The following is a 22,292-nucleotide window of genomic DNA, read 5'->3' as shown; positions in this document are numbered from 1 at the left end:
AATTTAAAAATATCAAAATATCGAATTTTCAGAAAAAAAAATTCTAGAAAATTCCCATTTGTTCATCGAAAACCTTGAAATTCAAAAAGATTTTTCGAGAACTTTCCAAAAGGTATCAAAATTATAGGTCATGAGAAAGATATGTGTTCTTTTTAGAGTTATGTTTCACAGATTAACTTTGAATTTCAAGAAATATTCTGAAAATTGAAAAAAAAATTGAATTTCGATTTTTATATTTTCAAATCTCAATAGATAGAATACATGTCCCATTCTTATTCCTACTTGCCGCTTTATAGCCGCTTTAAAATCCGAAATGACGTGACTCGCGACCTACATACACTACCGTAATCCTTTTTTGATTAAAAACACTATTTGTAGGTCACAAAGAGTAGAAAAAAGATACAAGAACACACGTCCTTCTCTGCTGAAAACATGAAAAAATGCAGGAAAATTGAAGAAAAAACGAGAGGAAATAAGGAGGCGGAATGGAGACGTTGGGGTGTGAAGAATAAGAAAAAAAGAGACATCGGAAGAAGAAAAAGGAGATGGAGGCAGAAAAAAAATATAGAGCTTCTCATACATCCTTGATTTTTCTTTCAGGGTCAATTTCAGCAAGAATTGGGTTTTTTTATTTTGGACTCGGAAATTCGGAATTAAAAAAATTCTAATCTACCAAACTGGAAGCAGCAGCTATTGAGCCTTAATCTGAGGTAGAACATCTACGCTCCTTCTCTTTTGTACCCTTTTGGCCCTCATGGCGCAACTGGGTGCGTGCCTTGCCTTGGTGCGAAAGGCTAGGAGTTCGGTTTTGGTGGCAGCCATACTATTTTTAGAAAACCTTTTTTGTGGAAAAAAAATCGAAAAAACAGAAGCCATAAAGTCAAAGTTTTCTTTTTATTATTTTTTTGAAATCAGCACCTTGAAAAGGGATCTCAAAATCCAAATTTCGTTCATGACGTAAAAATGCAAATCTAGGTCATGGCCTAAGAATCCAAATCTAGGTCATGACCTAAAAATCCAAATCTAGGTCATGATTTAAAAATCCAAATTTAGGTCATGGCCTAAAAATCCAAATCTAGGTCATGGCCTAAAAATCCAAATCTAGGTCATGATTTAAAAATCCAAATTTAGGTCTTGTCCTAGAAATCATAAAAGTCCAAAAAATCTGAAAAAAGGTGTATTTCAAAAAATCAAACAAAAAGCGGTATAACACATCCTAATAATGTAGTAGTGTATCATTTACAAGACAAATCGGCTTATGACGGGAGCAAAAGTACTTAACAGAAAAAAAGAAAATGGCATAGGCGGTGGGAAAATTGAAAAAAAGGAACAAATATTGTTTTTGGGTAAACAGAAAAATGTGGTGATGAGAAGGGATGGAGGGCAAAGATTTTAAGTGTAATCGATTCGGAAATGGTTTCAAAGGCGCAGGAGAAGTGATGGATTTTGAAGAAAAATTGGGATTTTCTGGAAAAATTTGCAAAAAGTTTGGAAAAAGTAATCATTTAAAAAAGTAAAAAATTGGAAACTTCAAAAAATCCAAATTTGAAATTCTAGATCAGCATTCAAAATGCAATATTAGAGAATCTTAAATTTTCAAAGAAGTTGTGAAGACTAATTTTTTTCACAATGAACTTTGAGGAGTCTAAAAATCTAGCTAGCAATTTCATACAAAGCAGATATGCCAAGTGTAAGTGGAGGCACCTATAAACTGCGGCGCCGCCACTTCCACATGGGATATCTCCTCAGGACCAAAATTTACAAAAAAGTTTTCAAATACAAAAAGGAAGAACTGTTTTTGTTTTATATTTTCTGAAATTTTCAGATACATACAATGAGAACTAATGGCTTTTGTAGTTAAGCAAACTTGTGAGGCTCGTGAATTTTGAATACGCACTGCGACAAAACCGGTGAAGAAATCCTTCTTTTCAAAAGTTATCCATGTTTTTGAATGGGTAAAAAAGATTTGAACATAGTCGCAAAGGCCCGCCTACCACAGTTGAAAAATTTCCATTGAAAAATTGGGTAATTTTTTTTTGAATTAAAAAGAGAAAAGGGTACATTATTAACCAACGTTACAAAGTAGAAAATAGTCAAAAAATCGGTCGTTTTTGTTCAAAATTTTGAAAAAAAAAATCAAAAAAATCAACGTCTGTAAATGCCCCGGGCCGACCCGCGGGCCGGCCCGAGATTTTGCAAGTATGGATTTTAATACAGAAAAATGTTAGTTCCGACTTTTTCCTGATCCCCCGGAGCTCGCGGTTTTTAGATCGTTCAAAACTTTACTCATTAAAGGTGGGGGGAAATGAGAAAAATAATGTTGTCGAAATTTCGTTTAAATATGCTCCTCGAAGAGTTGAACTTGTCGAGGCGAGTGTTGAAGGTGCGGCGCCGCTACCGACTGAGCTACGCGTGCAAAGAGAAAGCCGCTGCCCGATTGCATACATAAAGGCGAGGGCGACTGCTGTACGCAGAGTGACATTAAGCGTTGTACACCGTTACGGTAGAATGCATACTCTGGCCCCAAAAATCCCCCGTAAAATCTCCTGTCCCCCCCCCTTTAAGTAAATCTGACCTCCTTTTTAATTCTAAACCTTATCAACTATTAACCTTTTACTGTAAATTGATTATATCAGTGGCTTCGGCCCTTTATCAATAAATGTATTATTATTATTATTGTACACCCTAGAAGATCATTATCAGCCTTCTTATAAGTTTCAGCCGAGAAAACCAAGAAAATATCTAAACTCTCCAAATTCGTCCTTTTTTCAAAAACACAAAACGCAAAAATTAGGTCATGATCTAGAAAAAATTAGGTCATGACCTAGAAAAAATTGGGTCATGATCTAGAAAAAATTGGGTCATGATCAGGGATGTGCGGTGTATTGGGTCATGATCAGGGATGAAAAACACAAAACGCAAAAATTGGGTCATGATCTAGAAAAAATTAGGTCATGATCTAGAAAAAATTAGGTCATGACCTAGAAAAAATTGGGTCATGATCTAGAAAAAATTGGGTCATGATCAGGGATGTGCGTAAAATTTTTATTTTACGAATTTCGTAAAACGTAAAATTTTACGAATTAAAAACTCGTAAAATCGTAAAATCCGTAAAATCCGTAAAAAACTGAATCTTCTATTCAAATGAAAGAAAAACTGCATTTTCATCATTAAGCATTTCAGAAATGGTGTGCAATTATTTCAAACCGCAGAATTTAATGTTTTTGTAGGTGTTAACAATTTTCTGGAATTTTTTTTCTGAAAAATTCTAAACTGGGGAAAAGACATTCAAAAATTGGAAAATATTTTTTGAAAACAAAGAAAATTTCTGATTCGAATTTTTTGAATACGATCTACTTAAAATTAAATCAAAAACTTGATCATGGATCTAAAAACTGCCAATTCTTAACAAAAACTCTGAAAAAAAACACTCTTCCAGTTTTTACGAATTTTACGGATTAATTTTACGACACTCGTAAAATTTTACGAGTACCAAAAAATCTAAAAATCCGTAAAATTCGTAAAATTCGTAAACGTAAAATCACATCCCTGGTCATGATCTAGAAAAAATTAAGTCATGAACTAGGAATGCACCATCACCCCAACACACTCCTCCCAGAACCTTTTGGATTTCCGTCACCGAAACGAGGAACAACTCGCGGTCGTCATGTCTTTGCTGGTAGTTTTTTGAATTATAGAAATCCTTCCAAATGTCGCTATGACAAGTCGATATCTTCGCTCCAGACAGCTCCGAATCCCAAATATTCGTCGAATTTTTCTGATCGTAGACGTTGAATATTTGGAAACTCAAATTTTTTAATTGTGTCATTTAAAGAGTGGGTCATTTAGCTGATTAACTTATCAAAATACTGTTATTGGCGCAGCTTGTGATTTCGGAGCACTTCCATTTTTGAGTGGCGATTGAAATAACTGTTGATATCATTTTGGATTGAGTGGCCAACAATAGAACGTATTTATGTTCGTTTCAGTTTTTCTCGTTCCAAAGATCTCCATAAAGACCCTGAAAATGGTAACATTCATTTGGCATGTTTCTAGAACAATTACCTCCAGTGTTTGTATCTTCTGTGTGAACGCCATCATATTCAACAAATTTTCGTCGAAGAAGATATTAACTTTTCCCGAATTTTCGAACAGTTCGGGCGATTTGTGCGATCGAATTGAAGTTTTTGGTAGAAACGGAATCCAGATCAGCTTACAATCTCATTTTCATCAAAATTTCTGAATTCGGTTTAGATAACGACATTAAACATGAAAAAATACATTTTGTGGGCGGACCCATGTCAATAAACAATGGACTCGTTTCCGAGAAATTTAGGACCAGAAAATTTACTTCAAAAACTGTAAAAATACGAGCAAACTACGAAAAAACAATGAAAACAAAAATAAATAAATTTGAACTAGCCGAATCTAGCTAGTTTCTAATTAGGTTCGCTCATTCGCGGATTAGAAAAAAACAAATCTATCTAGATTCGCAAATATCGACTGGCCGTACCGGATCTAACTAGATCCATATTATATGTGATTATTTTATAATTTTGCTACTACAATCTATTTAGATATGGCATTCCTAGTTAGATGTGCAAACCACCTAATTAGCCGAGGTTTTTCTAATGAGAGCTAATTAGACGTGAAACGATTTCCCTGAGTACCAGGTCCTTTGAAATAGCGTGTGAGCTGGCCATAATCTCATTGGAATAATTTGTTCTCTTTTTCAAAATCTATCAATTTTTCGTCTGTGTGAATAATTTTTTTCTATTTTTCAATTTATTTTTTTTTCTGTGAATAATTTATAGCTTCCCGAGCAGCTCCGCCCCACCACCTTTTAACTTATTTCATCTTTCCTATAAGCTCTGCCCCTTTCGAAGAACTGATTGTGTTGTTGCTTTCTTAAATCAACCTAAAATAAAACCTTCTGCGACTTTTTATCATTAAAAATGTGTAATGTACATTTAATAACTTTTACAACGCAGAAAAGAACAAGCAAAGAGACAACATTAGTCAATCGATTAATTACATACATATAAGAAGATGACACAAGAATAACCAAGAGATTACATGAAAAATTGGAAATTATAGATATTAAGCTATTCCTGCCGAACCGTTGCATTATTAGCAATTATTTGGGCTTGAAGTCTCCTGTTCACACCCTCCGTGTTTCGTCGCATCTCGATTCCCATGAAGAGCAGCTAAAAATAAGCACATTATGCGAAATCTAACAACTACGATAACCCTACTCTTGGAACCAATATAGAATTGCGAGTCCCGTATGCTTCATCAGCTCGCAAGCGTACAAACGTGGCGCGTTTGTACTCAGGGATCATATCCTTGAACTTATCTTTGAATTCGGCAAACTTCGGAGACGCAGCCATCGCCTCTAACTCTTCTTTCGTCATCACTTCGATATTTTGATTTGGGAACGCTTCTTTGAATGCGGCGACGATCTGGGCTTGCTCTTTGTGCAATGGAAACGCGGTGGGATCGCCGCTTGTTATAATCCTCAAGTACGTTTTCGCATGATTCCCAGCGTTGACAATATCCTCGGAGGCGTTGGCGAAGTCTCTGATCGCGTTCTTCTGTTGATCGAGTTTTTGTTGATGGAATTGATCGCGACGGCGTCTAGTCATTCTGAAATTTTAGGTGTTGTAATATTCGGGGATTCAAGTATCGCGACGTATCGCAAACAAAGCAATTTTTAAAGGAAACATTGCGAAGAGATGTAAAACGCAGTTTGCAAAGAAAATGGAGAAAAAGGTAGTTGGAATTTATTAAAAAATAATACAAAAGCATCTATGAATTACAGTAAATATGAGAATATGACACAAGAATAATCAAGAGATTACAGAATATGTAAAAATATGATAAATTGCCAAATTAACAATTTATTAGAATATCATCTTCGTCGTTGCTTGTATTTCCAAGTGATGAGAGGTGTATGCCTCTTGATTCCGCTCATTCACACCTTCTACATTTCGAACCATTTCAACTGCCATTTCGAAGACCTGAAATTGAAAAAAAATTGACTCCGAAAACAAGAAAAAGTCGAAAAATCCTACCCTAGGAGCGTTGAATATGTTGTCGCTGGAGACGGACTTTGAAGCGTCATGCCTCAGAAAAGCCATACAAAGACCATCGGGAATTTTCGGCTCATATTTTCTGATAAACTCTAGACATCCCGGTGTCGCTCTCATTTGGATATAGTCGATTTTCGTGATCAATTGTACATCGATTTTGGTAAACAAGTGTCGAAAATCGGCGACGATTTCGTTTTGAAGTGGATGCAGCCGCACTGTCGTCGGATTCTGATTTATTATTATTTCCATATAAACGAACGCTCGCTGCTCGGCATTGAAAACGACTTCAGGGTAGTCACTGTGTGCACCGCTCATTTTTTAAAGCTCAAAAAAGACACGTGGCAGTGGGAAGATAACTGAAAATTTGAATTTCTGCTTTGAGTTTTTTGAAATTGGTTTGAAATATAGCGAAAAAATAGGAGAAATTCCCGGGAATAATGGGCGGAGCCTATGAGTAAAACCTTGCAATTTAGGCTTCGCCCACTTTTCTAGAGAAATGCTTTTCTCGGAATTTGTGTGCATCTTCAGCAGCTGAAACAACGACACGTGGCAAAGAGAAAAAATGGAAGAAATTTTGAATTTTTGGGTTAAAAGCTAGCGAAAAATCGCTCTTTTTCATGAAAAGAAATGAGAGTGAAATCCGGAAGTGCTTGACTGCACTGCTCCACGAAGAAAGACAAATTGAGAAGGAAAATTGATGAATTAGAAGTGCTGTTTAAAATATGATTGAGGCAATGCATCCCACCGAACCCCAAGAATTTTCGAGAAAAAGAGAACAGCCCCGTTGAATTTTATTCATAGAGAATTGACGAGGGCGGGGGACACAAACAAGATAAGAAAATTGGAAAAATAAATATGAATGCAATAAATTAGTACAAAAGAGAACAAGCCAAAGTTAAAATTCTCATAGAACACGAAAAGCGGATGGGAAGCGGGGATGTGAGTGGGATGAAGAGAAGAGGAAGGCAATCAACACATGAGCAATCGGGGGGAAAATGCCTAATGTTACTACAGTACATAGTCCTAAAACTACCGGTTTTACTTCGTAATGTAACCCGTCAAAAAATGGAGGATTCACCTAGAGAAAGACAAAATACCTTGGAGTGGAGGGAGGTGGGTGAGAGAGAGAGAGGAATAATCATTTACAGAGTATTTAACAGATTATGAGCTCCTTATGGACGACTCCTATTCACTTGTGGTGTGTCGATGAGCGTGGAGCAGAGCTGGGGCTGGCCGAAGGTGCTCTCCAGAGTCCTATTGATAGGCGTCTTCGGGATAGACATCATCGGAGGCCGGATTGGAGAAGGTGCTGCCGATGAGTGGTGCGAGTTGTTGGCGGCACTTGGACCGGATGAGGTAGGTGATGAGCGGAGGAAACTGAAAATTTTTGATGCAAGTCAGCTACACAAAAAAGGAATTACCTCTTCCTCGCTCTCCTCTGTTTCTTGGTATAGTTGACGAAGAATATCAAGACGCATACAGTAACGGCACCCACGAAAGCCAACGCGATTGCAGTGATCATTCGAATGTGACGATGTCTCTCGTTTTGCTCTTGCTCCAGAACCATCTCACTTGTCAGCTCATTGATATCGTAGGGCACGAACGTTGATAGTTCTGGCCGCACAAAGACTGGAAGCTTCTCAAGAATCTCTTCGATCGAAATGTTCTTAGCCGTTGCTCCAGCAAACATCGAAGTCAGCGAAGAGGTGTGCTGTTTGAAATGCTCCAAAAGATCTTGAGGAAGTAGACGCATGTCAGGCACCTCGCCACGTGTCACTGCAGTGATCACTTCCATCGGAATCTTGCTCAAGTTGTATCCAGGTGGAAGCATCTTGAGCAAATCGAACATCGCTGGATTGAACATGCTCGTCGAGGCATTCCCTTGATTTTGAATGGGGCGAGCTGGGATGCCATCCATTCCAGGCATTTGATGAGTATAGTACTCCATGATAGTCTTCGTCTGATCTTTGTCAAGACCTGGAAGCGGTTCTCCTGACATCACTTGCGTCACTAACTCCGATGGAAGCTTCTCGAGAGGTGGAAGAACCTTGTCTTGCCCATCGATTGGATTCCCAGCGAGATTCGCAGCGGCTGCAGTGTGCATCTTCTTCATTGCCTGCTTCACAATCGATTCAAGAGTCGCCTTGTCGATTCCAGGAATTTGACCACCGTTTAACACGTACTGAATCATTGTGGGGTCCATTTTACTCAAATCGACATCTCCGAATCCTGGAACGTTGACAACCATATTCGGTATCGAGCGAATCAGCTGTTCGATGTCACTGGCAACCGGTTGTCCACCAGTGGCGAATCTGACAAGTGGTCCGGTGAAGTCTTCGATGGCATCGTTCAGATGTTTGTTTGGTACTGAAGCGGCACCGGTCCCAGTTGGAGCAGCACCACCGAATCCAGGGATTGAGCGAAGCGCAGGGATCGTCTAAAGAAAATCAAATTATTAATTAGGAATCTTTGAAAATCCCAAACTTACATTAGTAAGAGTATTGACAAGAGGAACATTCGCCGCATTCATGTTTCCAAGTGGACCCAGTGACGGGAGGAATGAAGAGAGCAGATTGTGATTGTTGTTCGCCTGTGGAATACCCATCAGTCTTGTTCCCTCACTAATCGTCTCATTCGCCTTCTTCATCATCAAATCCTTCAGTCGAACGCCTGCATACTTCTCCGGTCCATGGCAAGTGATCTCTTGTTGGAACGGCAAGAACGTGCGAACCTTGTTGGCAACGAGGTAGGTCAGGAACTCATTGATCGATTCATCACAAATCAATTTGTTACCGTCGAGTAGAATATTCGAGATCTTCTTTTTGAACACATTCGTCTGGAATCCAGAGATCTCGTTGTTGGATAAATCCAGCCAGAACAGCTTCACGAGCTTGTCAAACGTTCCTTCCTCGATTTTCTGAATCTTGTTGTATCCCAAATCCAGCGTTGTCATATGGGGAAGTTGAGCGAACGAGGAGGCATCGAGTGAGGTGAGAGTGTTGTTCCGAATGCTCAACTGCTGGAGGTTCTTCATGCCGTCGAACATTCCACGTTCTGAAAATTCAAAAATTAAGAAAAACAGGCTTTCTAGAGCTCCTTACCAATCTTCGCGAGACTATTGTTTCCAACCAAAAGCACTACGAGCTTATCCAGCGATTCAAAGGAATTGCGAGAAATTTGAACGATGTTGTTATTTTGGATACTGATGAGCTGCAGCTTCGGGTTGTTTGAGAATGCCAACGTGTCGATTTTCGAGATCAAATTTCCATCAACTCGAACTTGTTTCAAGTTTGGAAGATCTTTGAGTGATGGGAGCGCATAAAGCGCGTTGTTGCTCACATCAAGAACCTCGAGATTTTTGAACGCTTGTAAGCGATTTCCATCAAGTGTCGAGATGATGTTATCCTGAAGGTACAGGTACTGCAACTGTGGCACATTCATAAACGCCATCGGGTGAATCCGCCGAAGTGAGTTGTTTTGCACACGGAGCTCTCTCAAAAACGGCAAGTTCATGAGCTCGAAATTGTTAATTTCGCTGATATTATTGCTTCCGAGATCCAGATACATCAAGTTGGCTGCATTGCGAAGAATCTGTGCGGGGATCGTCGAGAGGCAATTTCCACTAACATCGAGCAGCACCAACGATTGTTTGACCCCGTCGAGAGATTTCCTAAAATCAAATATTTGGTGGATTGATAAGATTGAGGGAAGGAGAAGTCATCGGGAACGGTTGGTGTAAATCATCACATCCCCCGCCGTTATCAATGTAATCTCTTCCACCAAAATGATTACGTCGGAAAGTCGCAAATCTTATTGTCTTCCAGCCGTAATTGTGTCAACGCCGAGAGACCACCGAGCGCCTTATCAGGAATTGATGAGATCTGAAAACGATTCCAATTGTATAGGTGTTCTTGTTCCCTCGAACAATAGGTAACTAGTAAAAACTGGTAACTAATAGTGAAAGTACCGCATGTCTCTTTCCTCCAAACACACCTCATTACTGTTCAGATTCAACGACATCAGAGTCGTCAAGTTCCCGAACGCCGGTACCGTCTTCAGTCGATTCCCGGTGATTGTGATGTGCTCGATGGTGGATTCCACGTGTCTCCATGCCTATAACAACACAACGTTTACAAGCTAGTTTTCCCTTTGCAATCGTTTTTACTGCCTGCCCTTTACATCAGTCATTTCGGAGTGTAACCCGAATCTAATGACCGGCCATGTACCGCACTCTCACCGCGACGCGGTCAGCTATCCCTCGCGACTTTCTACGCCATGACCCACTTTTCACTTTCGCATTGTCGTCGTGTGTTGCCGCGCCGCAACATGGCTAAAGCCTCAATGACTATATAGCTGGGAACAGAGAGGTTAGAGGGAGAAAAGAGAGGAAGAGAATCTGCTGGATAGTATCAATTCGTTATGAGTCATTTTTTGAGGATTTTATGGGGAAGTGGAAATGCTATTTGGTGATTAAACATCTCGAGGACAAGCTAGGCTGGCACACATCTGCCTTATTTTCTTATAACTTCTGAACAATTTCTTTTTTTTATTTGGAAGGAAACGGACTAGCCCGAAGAGCTGTTTGGTCCCTACAATATTTTTATTGTTGCCAGCCATTTTTGAAGACGCCCGGATGGTCCCGCTACGCGTCACACGTCAAGACGGAAGTACAATTCTGCAAGACCACCCTTGGCTAATAAAAACGATTTAGATGAACTTTTACAACTTCGCGCCTGTCTCTTTATTTCGCGCCCAAACGTCAACAATGCCTCAGCGCTCAGGTCAAGAGCTATCCGTGGTCGCAATCTTCAAAACCGATTCTAAGTGATGCGAATCATCTCTCGTCTCGGTCAAAAAAAAGAATTTTCGTACAGCGAACGGAAAACCAGACGACGTAAAAATGCATTCGTCATGCGTTAAATCCATCGAGAATCAAGAAGTTCTAGCTGGTTTTTCTAGGCAACTTTGCTTCAAGACACACGAATTGCTTCAATTCAGTACCGTTGGCGCAAACGACTCAAGCGTCGAGTTGACGATGGCGATGGTACGAAGACCGGTGAACGGCAACGCGTCGATCTTCACATCCTTTCCGTTGGAAATGTGCAACTCGTCGATTCGATTCGTTCCGATACTCTGAGCTATCGATCGAACATCGACTCCGTCACACTCCAGCACTATCAGATTTTTTGAGACCTAAAAAATTGGAAATTTCAAATTGTAAAGCTTTTGACACACTCACTTTACAAGTACATTTTTCTGGGGTTCGTGGACAAGTGACATCGGCAAATGTTGATGTGAGGAGGTGGGCAAGCACGACGAATGCGTGAATGAGCATCCACCTCATTCTGTTCCTTCTGATGGTCGAGGAAAGAATGACCAATGGAGCGAGCGGATGGTGTACTCGAACTCCTGAAAAAATAGGGTTTAATGAAGCTTAATATGGGGAAAAAGGTGAAAAAACGGATTTATTCAGTTTGAAATTCGATGAAAAAATCTAAAAAAGAAACGGATAAAAATTGGGCAGCAACGGAGAACGGAAAAGTAGAAAACTCGAGACGAATGACATGAAAAAACTGGGAAGAACTCTTTTGCGCGGGCTTTTTAATTTGAAAATCAAAAATTCGCGGGCGAGGGTACTGTAGAAAAGTTTTCGGCTGGAATTTTTTCGAAAAAAGTGAGGAATCCAAGCAAATTAAACTTTGCAACTAATTACGGAATATAGAAAATGTAAAAAAAAATAAAAAACAATTTTTTATAATACAGAAATCTAATTAAATTTTCGGATTTCAAGCGAGAAAAAAATGATAAAGGTTCTCAAAGCTTAAATTCGTGGCGAGACCCAGCGCCAAAAGAGCATGCTCCTTTAAATGGAAGAGTTGGAATTTTTTGAAGCTTTTCAGATGGCTTTTTTATTCTTTTTGTGAAGTTAAAGTTATTCAAACCGCTCAGAAAGTTGGTATTTCCGGCGAATTTTCAGAGAAAATCCGGGAAATTTCAGTTTAGAACACATAAAAGCGGCTCTAATTTAGAATTTTTCGAATTTTTAAGCTAAAAAACTTCGGAAGCAAAAATTTGAAAAGTCAAACAATTTCCAACAAAAAACAAACAATACAACAACCAATTCATCGTCGTCGCATTAATAAATCAAAGAAATCCTTGAAATCAATGTCAAGATAGTTTAAAATCCGCGAATCTTGTCTTCTACAAAAAAGTGTTGTTCATCCACACAGGTAAAGGTCGTCGAAACGGAGAAAAAAAACAGGAGGAAATATGAAAAGGAGAGCGAAATGGAATGAGATAAGAGTGCAATCAGGCCAATTACCCCCCCCCCCCCCCCCACTTCTTCCCTCTACAATCCCAAAAAATAGTATTCGTCCGCCGGCGAAACACACACACATTCCTCTCTGCTTCTCTCTTTCACTTCTCTACAGTTTCGTAAATCTCCCAGAGTGGGCGGAGTCGGGTCAGCAGGTCGAAAAGCGGAGATTCCCTCTCTCTTTCTCTTCTTCCCGAAAGAAGAGGGAGAAGAAGGTGTCCAGTAACAGCAGAAGAACAGATAAAGAAGTGAAATTATCGGGGACAAGGGCGTCGTCTTCATCTGAATACAGCTGTCACATCATCGTGTCTTGTTTTGACTCCGCCGGCGGACGTCTCCAATTTCTCATTATGCAATTTCCTGTTGTTTTTTATTGGAATTAGAAATTTGCGAAATTTCAAGGGTCATTGCATAATTAAAATTCCTTCCGGGGAGATTGTTCTAGTGCAAAGATTGCATTTTTCGGTTTTTTTAAGAGAAAAAATCGAATGTTTAAAAACTGAAAATTTTTTTTGGATGTTTCAAAATTTTCCAAATCTTAGAAAAATCCGAAAAATTCAAAAATCCCATTTTTCAAAATGATTAAACCCCCGAAAATTCCGAAAATCCAAAATCTTCAAAATTCCGAAGATTCTAAAATTCTAAAACTCTGAAAATCCGAAATTTCTAAAATCCCAAAATCCCAAATTCCTAAATTTCCCTAAAAAAATTTCAACTTTTTCAAAAATGGGAAATTTCCAGAATTCCAAAAACCCAAAAAAATCTGAAATTCCGAAAAAATCCTGAAATTTCAAAGTTTTCGAAAAACCCGAAAGTTCAAACTTTTCAGAATTCTAAAATTCCAAAAATCCGAAAATTCCAAAATTCTAAATTTCCAGAATCCCAAAAAACCAAGAAACCGAAAATTCCAAAAATTTCCAAAATTCAAAAAATTCAAAAAACCGAAATTCTAGGAATCCGAAAAGTCCGAAAATTCTAAAAATTCCGATATCCTAAACTTTCAAAAAATTCGAGAACTTCAATTTTTCGATAACTCCAAAAATTCCGAATACTAAATTTCCATTCCTAAATTTCAAAATTTCAAAAATGGAAAAAATTCCAAAAAATCCTAAATTATAGAATTCTCTTTAGGGCCAAAAGCAAACTACCGTATTCTTTGAGCCTATATTCAAAAAAAAAAACAAATTTCAAAAAAAAATCGAATTTTCAATAAAATTTTTGACAAAATTCGCAGTTTTTTTCGAATTTTCGAAACAAACTTTCGACAAAAAAATTGCATGTTCGCTCTTTTGATAAATTGGGAAATAAGAAGTTTATTAATTTGAATTGAAACTTAAAACAAGTATAAATGAAAACCAATGATAAAAACACTAACAATAAAGGCTGAGTTCATTTTCGAAGTGGTCGAATCGTTGATCGAGTCGAAATTACATCCGTCTTTGTCACAGGAGCACACTTGCACTATTTCGTTTGCTTGAACTTGTGGATAGATTTGTGATAGCTGCAATTTCACACAAATCGGTGATCTATGGAGAAATTCCACTTCGATTGGGCGGTCCTTCATTTCGGAGAATATGTGATCCGCGCATCCACGAATGTACAGGAATGGGCGTTGCAGAGATTGAAGACCTGTCAATAGAGCAAAGTTGCTTTTTAAAAATATCCGTAGTTCAGAATTTGAAACTTTCAGAATTCCAGAATTCCGAAATTTCTGAATTTCAGATTTTTAGACTTTCGAATTCCGGAATTCCGAAATTTAACAATTTCAGATTTCTCAATAGAGCGCACTTTGGGCGACAACCCACCTCCAAAATATTGTGGCTCGAAAATTGTGACACACGTGGAATGGCAATTTTCGACTGGTGCAAATCCCTGAACCATCTCTTCCAAATCACACAAACGATCGAATTTTGGTACTCTGAAATTTGAAGAAATGTTGAATTACCGTAAAACCTGTAATAGAAGGGCCTTTTAACTTTTGACTTTGATGCAATTTATCTTGGTTCCTGTCAAATATTTTTTTGAATTGTCAACTGATAAATTGCTTATCAGAATATAAAAATATATTATCAGTTTACACATTTTTGATATCTCTGACAGCAATGCAGATAAATTGGCTGATACTTGTAAGGGTGGAGCACCTCTATTACAGATTTTAAGGTATGAAATTTTCAAAAAAATTGAAATACCTGACTTTCCGGGATAGCGAAGCATCCTTGTCGAACAGGACCCGATATTCGAAGGAAGCACAGGAGTAGCATCTGAAAATGTGCTCCAGTGATAAAATTTCAAAATTTTGGATTTTCAGATTCTCAAGCTTCTTGTTTTTTGTTTTTAAGGTTTTTCAAATTCCATCAGTATTGCTAACGGTTTCTGGAATTAGACTTGTTAGATTTTCAAAATTTTTAATTTTTGAAATTCGAAATTTTAGATATTCAGAATCAGAATTCCATGATTTTAAAAATTAGAAACTTCAGAATTTAGAAATTCGGAACTTTTGAATATTTCGATATATTTTTTTTCCAGATTTTCAGCACTTCAGAACCTGAAAATTTCTTAATTCCAGAGTTTAAAATTTTCAGTTTTATAGAATTTCAGAAATTCAGAAATTTTGAAATTTTGAATATTTCAAATGTTGCACTTTCGAATTTTCGAATTTTCTGGTTTTCTGGATTTCCGAAATTCTGAACTTTTTAGTTTCTAAATTTCAATAACTCAAAATTCCGGATACACGGACTTTCATTTCAGAATTTCAAAATTTCAGAATTTCCGAATTTTTGAATTTTTGATTTTCTGAATTTTCAGAATTTCATAGATTCAGAATTCAAAATTTTCGAATTTCAAAATTTCAAAAATTCAGAATTTCAGAGTTTTAGAATTTCAGGATTTCAATTTTTTTTTGAATTTTCAGAATTTTTGAACATTGAAATTTCAAGATTTCGGGATTTCAGAATTTCAAAATGTTGTTATCTCAGGGTTCCGGAATTTCAAAAATTTGGAATTTTGGAATTTATGAATTTAGCAGAATTTCTGAGTTTCAGATTTTCAGAATCTCATAATTCGTAAATTCCAGATTTTCGGAAATTCAGAATTTAAGAATATTTGAAAATTTGGATTTCACAAACTCAGAATTTGAGATTTTCAAACTTTCAGGGGAAGAATTTCAGAATTTCAAATTAAAGAAAACGCTTTTCAAAGCCTTGCCTGTCTCCCAAATCATTATCATCAGAGCTCAGTTTCCTTTATTACTCAATATTCACTTTCACTTTTCATTTCCCCCGGAAACGATTACTATTCTATTAGTAGTGTCTTGGACCAAACATTTCATAAACATTCTTCAAAGTTGTTTATGAAAATCAACACATTCTATTTCTTCGTCTTCTCCTACTTCTTCTCCTTCTTCTTCTTTTTCTGGAGAAGAAAATAAGAAAAAAGTTTTGGAAATCTGAAGAGAAGGACCCAGAAATAAAGAGTATTGGATTTCAAATTTTGGAAGAACTGGATAGGATAATAGATGGGGTGTGAGCAAACGTAAAAAGGTTTTGGGGAAAGAATAAAAGAGCACTCATTGTTAACTTTGAGCCAGTTTATCTGGGTTTCTGTGAGAGATACCAAAAAGTGGTCATCTAATAAAATGTTTATGGCTAGGGCTGAGTTGGGTTCTTCCACTACAGGTTGTAGGGTGTCCGAATTCAGATTATTATTAGAATTTGTTGGAATTAAAAGGCATTTCAGAATCTTACAACAACCGATTAAAAAATTTATTTTCCCGCGTTTTGTAGGCCACAGGAGCGGTATCCTTGTCTTGACCCCAATTACCGTATTCTAATAGAATGCTCCTCAAACAGTCAAATTCGAGCCTATGTATCTCATTTTCTGTAAAAGATATCAAAAAGTGGTCAACTAACAAAATTTGTAAAATTTTAAAACAAGCATTTTGTTTGTTAACAAATGTTTGATAACTCTATCCAAAAGAGAGATAATTATGGTTAAAAACCGGAGCACTCTCTTTTCATTTTTTTAGCGGTACAGTACTTTGGACATAATTATCTATATTTAAAAAAAAATATACAAAAAAGTTGTTAACTAATAAAATGTATAAAACTTGAAAACAAACATTTTGTCAGTTGACAACTTTTTGATATCTTTTACTGGAGTCGAGATAATCTAGCTCAAAGTTGACTTCGTGAGAGCAGCAATTAGAGACAATACCTTACTTGCGACCGGGCCTTTGCCGGGCCTTCGCGGGATCTGCCATAGTTTCTTTTCTGATCAATATTTGAAGACCAATTAAATTAGATATGATAGAATTTGATGAGTGCTACAAAATGATGTTATTTGTAGTACTGTATCTTGTCTATGAACAAAGTTACAAGTCATGCAGTGGCCGGGTCTTGTCGCGTCGTCCCAGGTCGGGTCTCTGTTTTTTGTCTGTAACTTTGTTCATAGACAAAACAAAGCTCTCCAAATAATATTATTTTGTAGCACTTGTCAAGTTCTATCATATCTAGTTCAGTTGGTCTTCAAATATTGATTAGAAAAGAAACTATGACAGATCCCGCGAAGGCCCGGCAAAGGCCCGGTCGCAAAAATGGGAAAAAATGTCGAAAAAATGGGTATCGCTTCAAAAATGCTAGATGGTCCTATCCTTATTACACGGCCTAAAAAATGACTTTAAAAAATTTTGGACGGTGGACCGGTACGGAAAGTGCTAGAGTTATGAAAATTTGGCTTCTGGGGTTGTTTTTTATTTTGAATCGAATGGCGTTCACAGAATTTTGATATCTCTCTTACTTTTTTCTGAAAGGTCAAAATCAAAGAGGGTCCTATCCTTATTACATGCACTGTATGGAAAATACGGTACTTGAGGTCCACTTTTTCACTTTAACTCTAAATATCTAGGTACCTAGGAAAGAAACCAAAAAGTTGTCAACTAATAAAATTTGTAAAACTTGAAAACAAACATTTGGTTAGTTAATAATTTTTGATATCTCGTACAAGAAGCGAGATAAATTAGGAAAATGCGCTCCAATGTTGAACGATTCTCTTATCATTTACACAATCTATTCGGTCTCCCCAAATAAAAAATTCAATATATTTAAATTTCGAAACTCCCACCAGACCAATCTTCTTCTCCTTCTTCTTCATTTTTTTTTGAGCATCTTGTGGTCGTCAATGGGATTTCTTTACGGGATTTCTATCTCTCTACCCTATACTTTATTCGAAATTTGAATCTCTTCTTCTTTTTTTTTCGAAAATGCTTTTAGTCGTATACTAAATTTGATTAGGTGCCATCTCATTGTGTACCTGAGGGAGTTGCTTTCACAACCCCCGAAAAAAAATTCTACTATTTTTTTTCCGAAAATCTCTTTCTTTTGTTACTCGGAGCAAGGATTTGAATGGAAGGAAGCGGAGGAGAAGAAGAAGGAGAAGTAATTCTTACTGGAAAACCTAAAAATAAAAGTTGGAGTCGAAAAGGATTTTCAGATGGTTATATCGAAAAAAGTGGTTTATTGGAAATAGTTGAAAATTCAGAAAATCTAAAAAGTCTAAAAGAATTTAATAATCCTAATTAAACAAATAACGGAATCGAGAAAATGATCAAAAAATGTTTTGGAAACTACTGGAAATTGAAAAAATAAGATTGTTAGAGCAACCAAGTGATTTATTGGATGTCTTCAAAATTTCCATTTTAAAAGAGTTTAAAAAATTTCTAAATTAAGAAAAATTTATAAAATTAATTGAAAGACTCCAATCTAGAATATTCAATAAACGGAGTAAAAAAACCGATCGCAACTTTAATTTAAAATTTAAAAGCCAGAATTCCAGGTTTTCAGAATTCTAGAATCTCAAAATTTCAGAATTTCAGGTTTTCCAATTTTCAGACTTTTTGAATTTCAGCATTTCAGAACCTCTAGAAATCAAAAATCTTAAGATTTAAAGAAATTTCAGAATTTCAGAATCTCGAAATTTCAAAACTTCAGAATTTCAGAAATTCAGAATTTCAAAAAATGGAAATCTCAGGATTCCAGAAATTCCGAATTTTTGATTTTCCGGAATCAACGAATTTCAGAATTTCAGAATTTCAAATTTTCGGAATTTGCGAACGTCCAAATTTCAAATTTTCAGATTTTCAGAATTTCAGTATTTGAGAAACTCAGGAATTTAGAATCCTAAAATTCCAAAATCCCAGATCCTCAAAACTTAAAAATCCCAAAATCACAAAATCTCTAAATCTCCGAATTTTAATTTTCTGAAAAAATTTGAATTCCCGCCAAACCAAAATAAAGAAGTATTGCGAATTCTGACTCCAAAGACAAACTATAAGAAAATCTCCAAACTTGGAATTTTCAGTTCCCTCAGAATTCTTAAATTCCTTATTTTCAGAACAAATGTTACTTTTTTTCCCCAAAATTCTCCTGAAATCCGTTGAGTAAATATGAATTCATTTCTGATTTTCCATCAGATTTATTTGAGAGTTCATCCGTTTGGATTTTTCCTAAATTGTCGTTTGAAAGAAGAAGACTAAGAATACATTTTGAATAGTGCCAATCAGAGATCTCTTGTTTTCTCTGGCTTCTTCTTCGTCTTCTTCTTCTTCTTAACAACAACAAAAAGGGAAAGGAGAAGATTTTTTGATGTCCCGAAAACCATAGAAGAATTTACTAGCTCAAAATAAATGAGAATTAACGATAGAGTAAGATTCAAAAAGTTCCAAAAAAAAATTGAATTCCAATTCTTGCAAATCGAGCTCTATTGGAACATTTAACAATTAAAGTAAGCCTAAAATACGGGGTTTGATTTTTTACATATTTTAGGAAATGTTCAAAACCTTTTCAAACCTATTTTTACCATTTTTAAAGGGGTTTTAAGATAAAAAATCCAACTAGAATATTGCTAAATTGAAACCTACTTTAAAAATTCAGCGGATCGAATTAACGAGACCAGAATCAGAAATAGGGATAAGGGCAGATTCTTGCTCATCTTACACCCATTAGTGTCAATTCCAAAGCAGGCAAACGGGGAGAATGAAGAAAGAAAAGGGGCGGAGCTAAGGGGAGAATAGAAGAAGACATACACTCCGCCTCCATTTACGAGGAGCGAAAGAGGCAAAGCATCTGTTTTCAGTTTTCTGGAGATGGGTCAAGCAATAACATGTGGTTATAATGAGACATATGTTTTTAGAATTCGAGAGTTATCATATTTGATAAATGGTCAGTTTTGAGAAGGGTCACTTCGGACGTATTGGTTGTGAAATCATATTTAATTTTCAAACTTTTCAAAAATGTGTGGACAAACTGACCGAGAAAGAGACGCAACTTCATAAAGAAGGAATACAATTTTTAAAATGAATAAGGAATACAGTGCGGTCAATATCTATACGACCCCCACCCCCTACATTTTGGGCGCACAGGAAAAGCTGGGAGAGATATCAAAAAACGGTTAACGCCATTCGATTCACAATAAAAAATAACCTCTAGAGACGAAGTTTCATAATTTTAGCACTTTCCCTGAACACGTACCATCCAAAAAGCCCTTTTGCAAGCGGTCAATATCCATACGACCACCTGTAAAAGGTAAAATCTCAAGTATTTTAAAGAGCAAAATTGGACTATTTTTGGTTGGAAACTGCTAAAATAGTCTTAAAACAGCATGCTTTGACAGTTTATACAAAAATTGATTCCTCTATTCAAGTTTTATAAAAAATTATTTTCAGTCATTTTCGTCATTTTTCAGATTTTTGGAATAAATCTTGAATAACTTGGCTCATGGGTAAGATTTTGAGCTGAAAATGATAGGAATTACTTCTGCAGTAGTTTGCATTATGTACTAACTGTTGTTATGCTATTCTGAGTCGTTGTTTGAGATTGAAGCTGAACTGAAATTTGAAAAATTAACCTTGAAATTCGGTGATTCTGATTTTTGTAAAAAACTTGATTTAACTTTTGAAACTTAATTTTCAATGCGAAATAACTACTTTGATGATAATTTGAACAACTTAGAACATCTTTCAAACACTTTAGACAGCTTTGAAAATTTTTCAGTTGGGATATATTTTTTCAGCTCAAAGCTCGAGCTCAGATTTAAGTTTCCAAAGCTTAAAAAAGCCTTGAACATTTGCAACATGGTCATGCTTGTTTCTGAAATATACCCTATGAGTTTCAGCTCAAAATCTTACCCAGGAGCCAAGTTATTCAAGATTTATTCCAAAAATCTGAAAAATGACGAAAATGACTGAAAATAATTTTTTATAAAACTTGAATAGAGGAATCAATTATTGTATAAACTGTCAAAGCATGCTGTTTTAAGACTATTTTAGCAGTTTCCAACCAAAAATAGTCCAATTTTGCTCTCTAAAATACTTGAGATTTTACCTTTTACAGGTGGTCGTATAGATATTGACCGCTAAAATTATGAAACTTCGTCTCTAGAGGTTATTTTTCATTGTGAATCGAATGGCGTTAACCGTTTTTCGATATCTCTTCCAGCCTTCTCTGTGCGCCCAAAATGTAGGGGGGGGGGGGTCGTATATATATTGACCGCGCTGTAAGGGATAAGGGATAGGGAATAAGGAACAAAAAAATATTCGAAAAACGATGCAAAGGGGCTTCGCTGAAAAAAATTTGCTTTTCGTTCAAATTGTTTTCTTGGTTTTGAGAACTTTTTTTGATTTTTGATAGAAAAAGTTTCAATCGGTGCAGAGGAATAGCAAAAGAATCAGGAAGAAGGAATACGGAATTCAGCTCATGTCTGCTGGGGGACACAAGAAGATGGTGGATCGAAACAAAAAACACATGAAAACTGATTTGGAGGATATTCTAAAAGAGAGAGAGAGAGAGAGGGAGAGATCAGTCTCGACGGATCCACGTAGTTCCAGCTTGAATCCCGCTTCTTGCATCAGAATATCGTACGTTTGTTGGGAGAAGTGGATTTTCAGCGCTGTAAGGATTCAGAATTTGTTCACTAGATTTTTCGATTCATGACTTCAAAATTCCAGAATTTTGAGACTCCATATTTTCATGTGTTTAGACTTTCAAAATTTTAGAATTTGAGAAACTGAGAATTTCACAATTTCAGATCTTCAGATTCTTCGACTTTGAAATTTCTTATTTTTAGAAATACTCATTTTCAGCACAAACTTTCGAGTTTCAGTATCTCAGAATTTCATATTTTCAGACTTCGAAGTTTCAAGAATTTTGAAATTCCAGATTTCAAGTTTTTAAGATTTTCAACTTTCAGAATTTCAGAATTTCAGTTCTTCCTTAAATTGCTCATTTCTGAGCATCATTGCTTAGAATTGTAAAAGTATGAGAATCAGAATTTCAAAATTTCAGTATTTTAGAATTTAAAAAACTCAGAATTTCGAAAGTTCAGATGTTCCGATTTAAAACTTACTGAAACCCCGGGCCGAGACGGGCCGAGCCGGGCCGGGCCGCGTAAATTCTGAAAAAAACCCGGGCAGGCGCGGCCCGTTGCAAGTATGGATAAAATATGTTTCAGTTGAAAACTTACAGTGTTTCAAGAAAGGAGCCGAGACGCCGCGAAACATTCCCCAAGTTTTGAAAATTTCAAAAAACACATAAGGGCTTATGTGTTTTTTTCGATCAAATTTTTTTTCGAGTTTTTCCGATCTTCGTAGATCAAACAGACAAGCAATCCAAAAAAAACACAAAAAAATGGAGAAAATCATATTGAGAGCTCAAAATTTGGCTCAAAAATACAGAACTTTTGATACCGGTCCCGGGCTTAGGCTTCTTCATTGAAAAGTCGATATAACGAGACGGCTGCCCGGAGACAACCGTTCGCGACCGATGCGGGGGGTAAGACTGAATTAGGGTTGGCTTGGGGGCGAAATGGGGCGATTCCCGCCCCAGAGAGCGGGG

The 22,292-nt window shown here is 36.6% G+C and overlaps 6 protein-coding genes across 6 annotated transcripts; all 6 read right to left on the bottom strand.

Annotated features, from left to right (window-relative positions):
* Nucleotides 1-2,335: 2,335 nt before the first annotated feature.
* Nucleotides 2,336-3,178, bottom strand: CBG25195 (the record flags this gene model as incomplete). Its single annotated transcript, XM_045242608.1, has 2 exons — nt 2,336-2,515; nt 3,161-3,178. 2 exons carry the CDS (start codon nt 3,176-3,178, stop codon nt 2,336-2,338), a joined length of 198 nt encoding a protein of 65 aa, XP_045099595.1.
* Nucleotides 3,179-5,105: 1,927 nt separating this feature from the next.
* Nucleotides 5,106-5,645, bottom strand: CBG14869 (the record flags this gene model as incomplete). Its single annotated transcript, XM_002639013.2, has 2 exons — nt 5,106-5,207; nt 5,256-5,645. The coding sequence occupies 2 exons, from the start codon at nt 5,643-5,645 to the stop codon at nt 5,106-5,108; spliced, it is 492 nt and encodes a 163-aa protein (XP_002639059.2).
* A 258-nt stretch (nt 5,646-5,903) lies between these two features.
* On the bottom strand, nt 5,904-6,407 carry CBG14868 (the record flags this gene model as incomplete). Its single annotated transcript, XM_002639012.1, has 2 exons — nt 5,904-6,020; nt 6,075-6,407. The coding sequence occupies 2 exons, from the start codon at nt 6,405-6,407 to the stop codon at nt 5,904-5,906; spliced, it is 450 nt and encodes a 149-aa protein (XP_002639058.1).
* Nucleotides 6,408-7,264: 857 nt separating this feature from the next.
* Nucleotides 7,265-11,436, bottom strand: Cbr-egg-6 (the record flags this gene model as incomplete). The annotated part of the gene is made up of 8 exons (XM_045242593.1): nt 7,265-7,469; nt 7,514-8,529; nt 8,581-9,146; nt 9,194-9,762; nt 9,885-9,973; nt 10,086-10,205; nt 11,094-11,285; nt 11,326-11,436. 8 exons carry the CDS (start codon nt 11,434-11,436, stop codon nt 7,265-7,267), a joined length of 2,868 nt encoding a protein of 955 aa, XP_045095545.1.
* Nucleotides 11,437-13,741: 2,305 nt separating this feature from the next.
* Nucleotides 13,742-14,289, bottom strand: Cbr-hot-5 (the record flags this gene model as incomplete). Its single annotated transcript, XM_002639010.2, has 2 exons — nt 13,742-14,037; nt 14,214-14,289. The coding sequence occupies 2 exons, from the start codon at nt 14,287-14,289 to the stop codon at nt 13,742-13,744; spliced, it is 372 nt and encodes a 123-aa protein (XP_002639056.2).
* Nucleotides 14,290-21,148: 6,859 nt separating this feature from the next.
* Nucleotides 21,149-22,099, bottom strand: CBG25194 (the record flags this gene model as incomplete). Its single annotated transcript, XM_045242583.1, has 2 exons — nt 21,149-21,348; nt 21,922-22,099. 2 exons carry the CDS (start codon nt 22,097-22,099, stop codon nt 21,149-21,151), a joined length of 378 nt encoding a protein of 125 aa, XP_045099594.1.
* Between the last annotated feature and the right edge of the window lie 193 nt (nt 22,100-22,292).

Source organism: Caenorhabditis briggsae, assembly GCF_000004555.2.
Source record: "Caenorhabditis briggsae complete genome, chrI, whole genome shotgun sequence".
Classification (NCBI taxonomy): domain Eukaryota; kingdom Metazoa; phylum Nematoda; class Chromadorea; order Rhabditida; family Rhabditidae; genus Caenorhabditis; species Caenorhabditis briggsae.
This window is presented reverse-complemented; position numbering and strand designations above follow the sequence as displayed.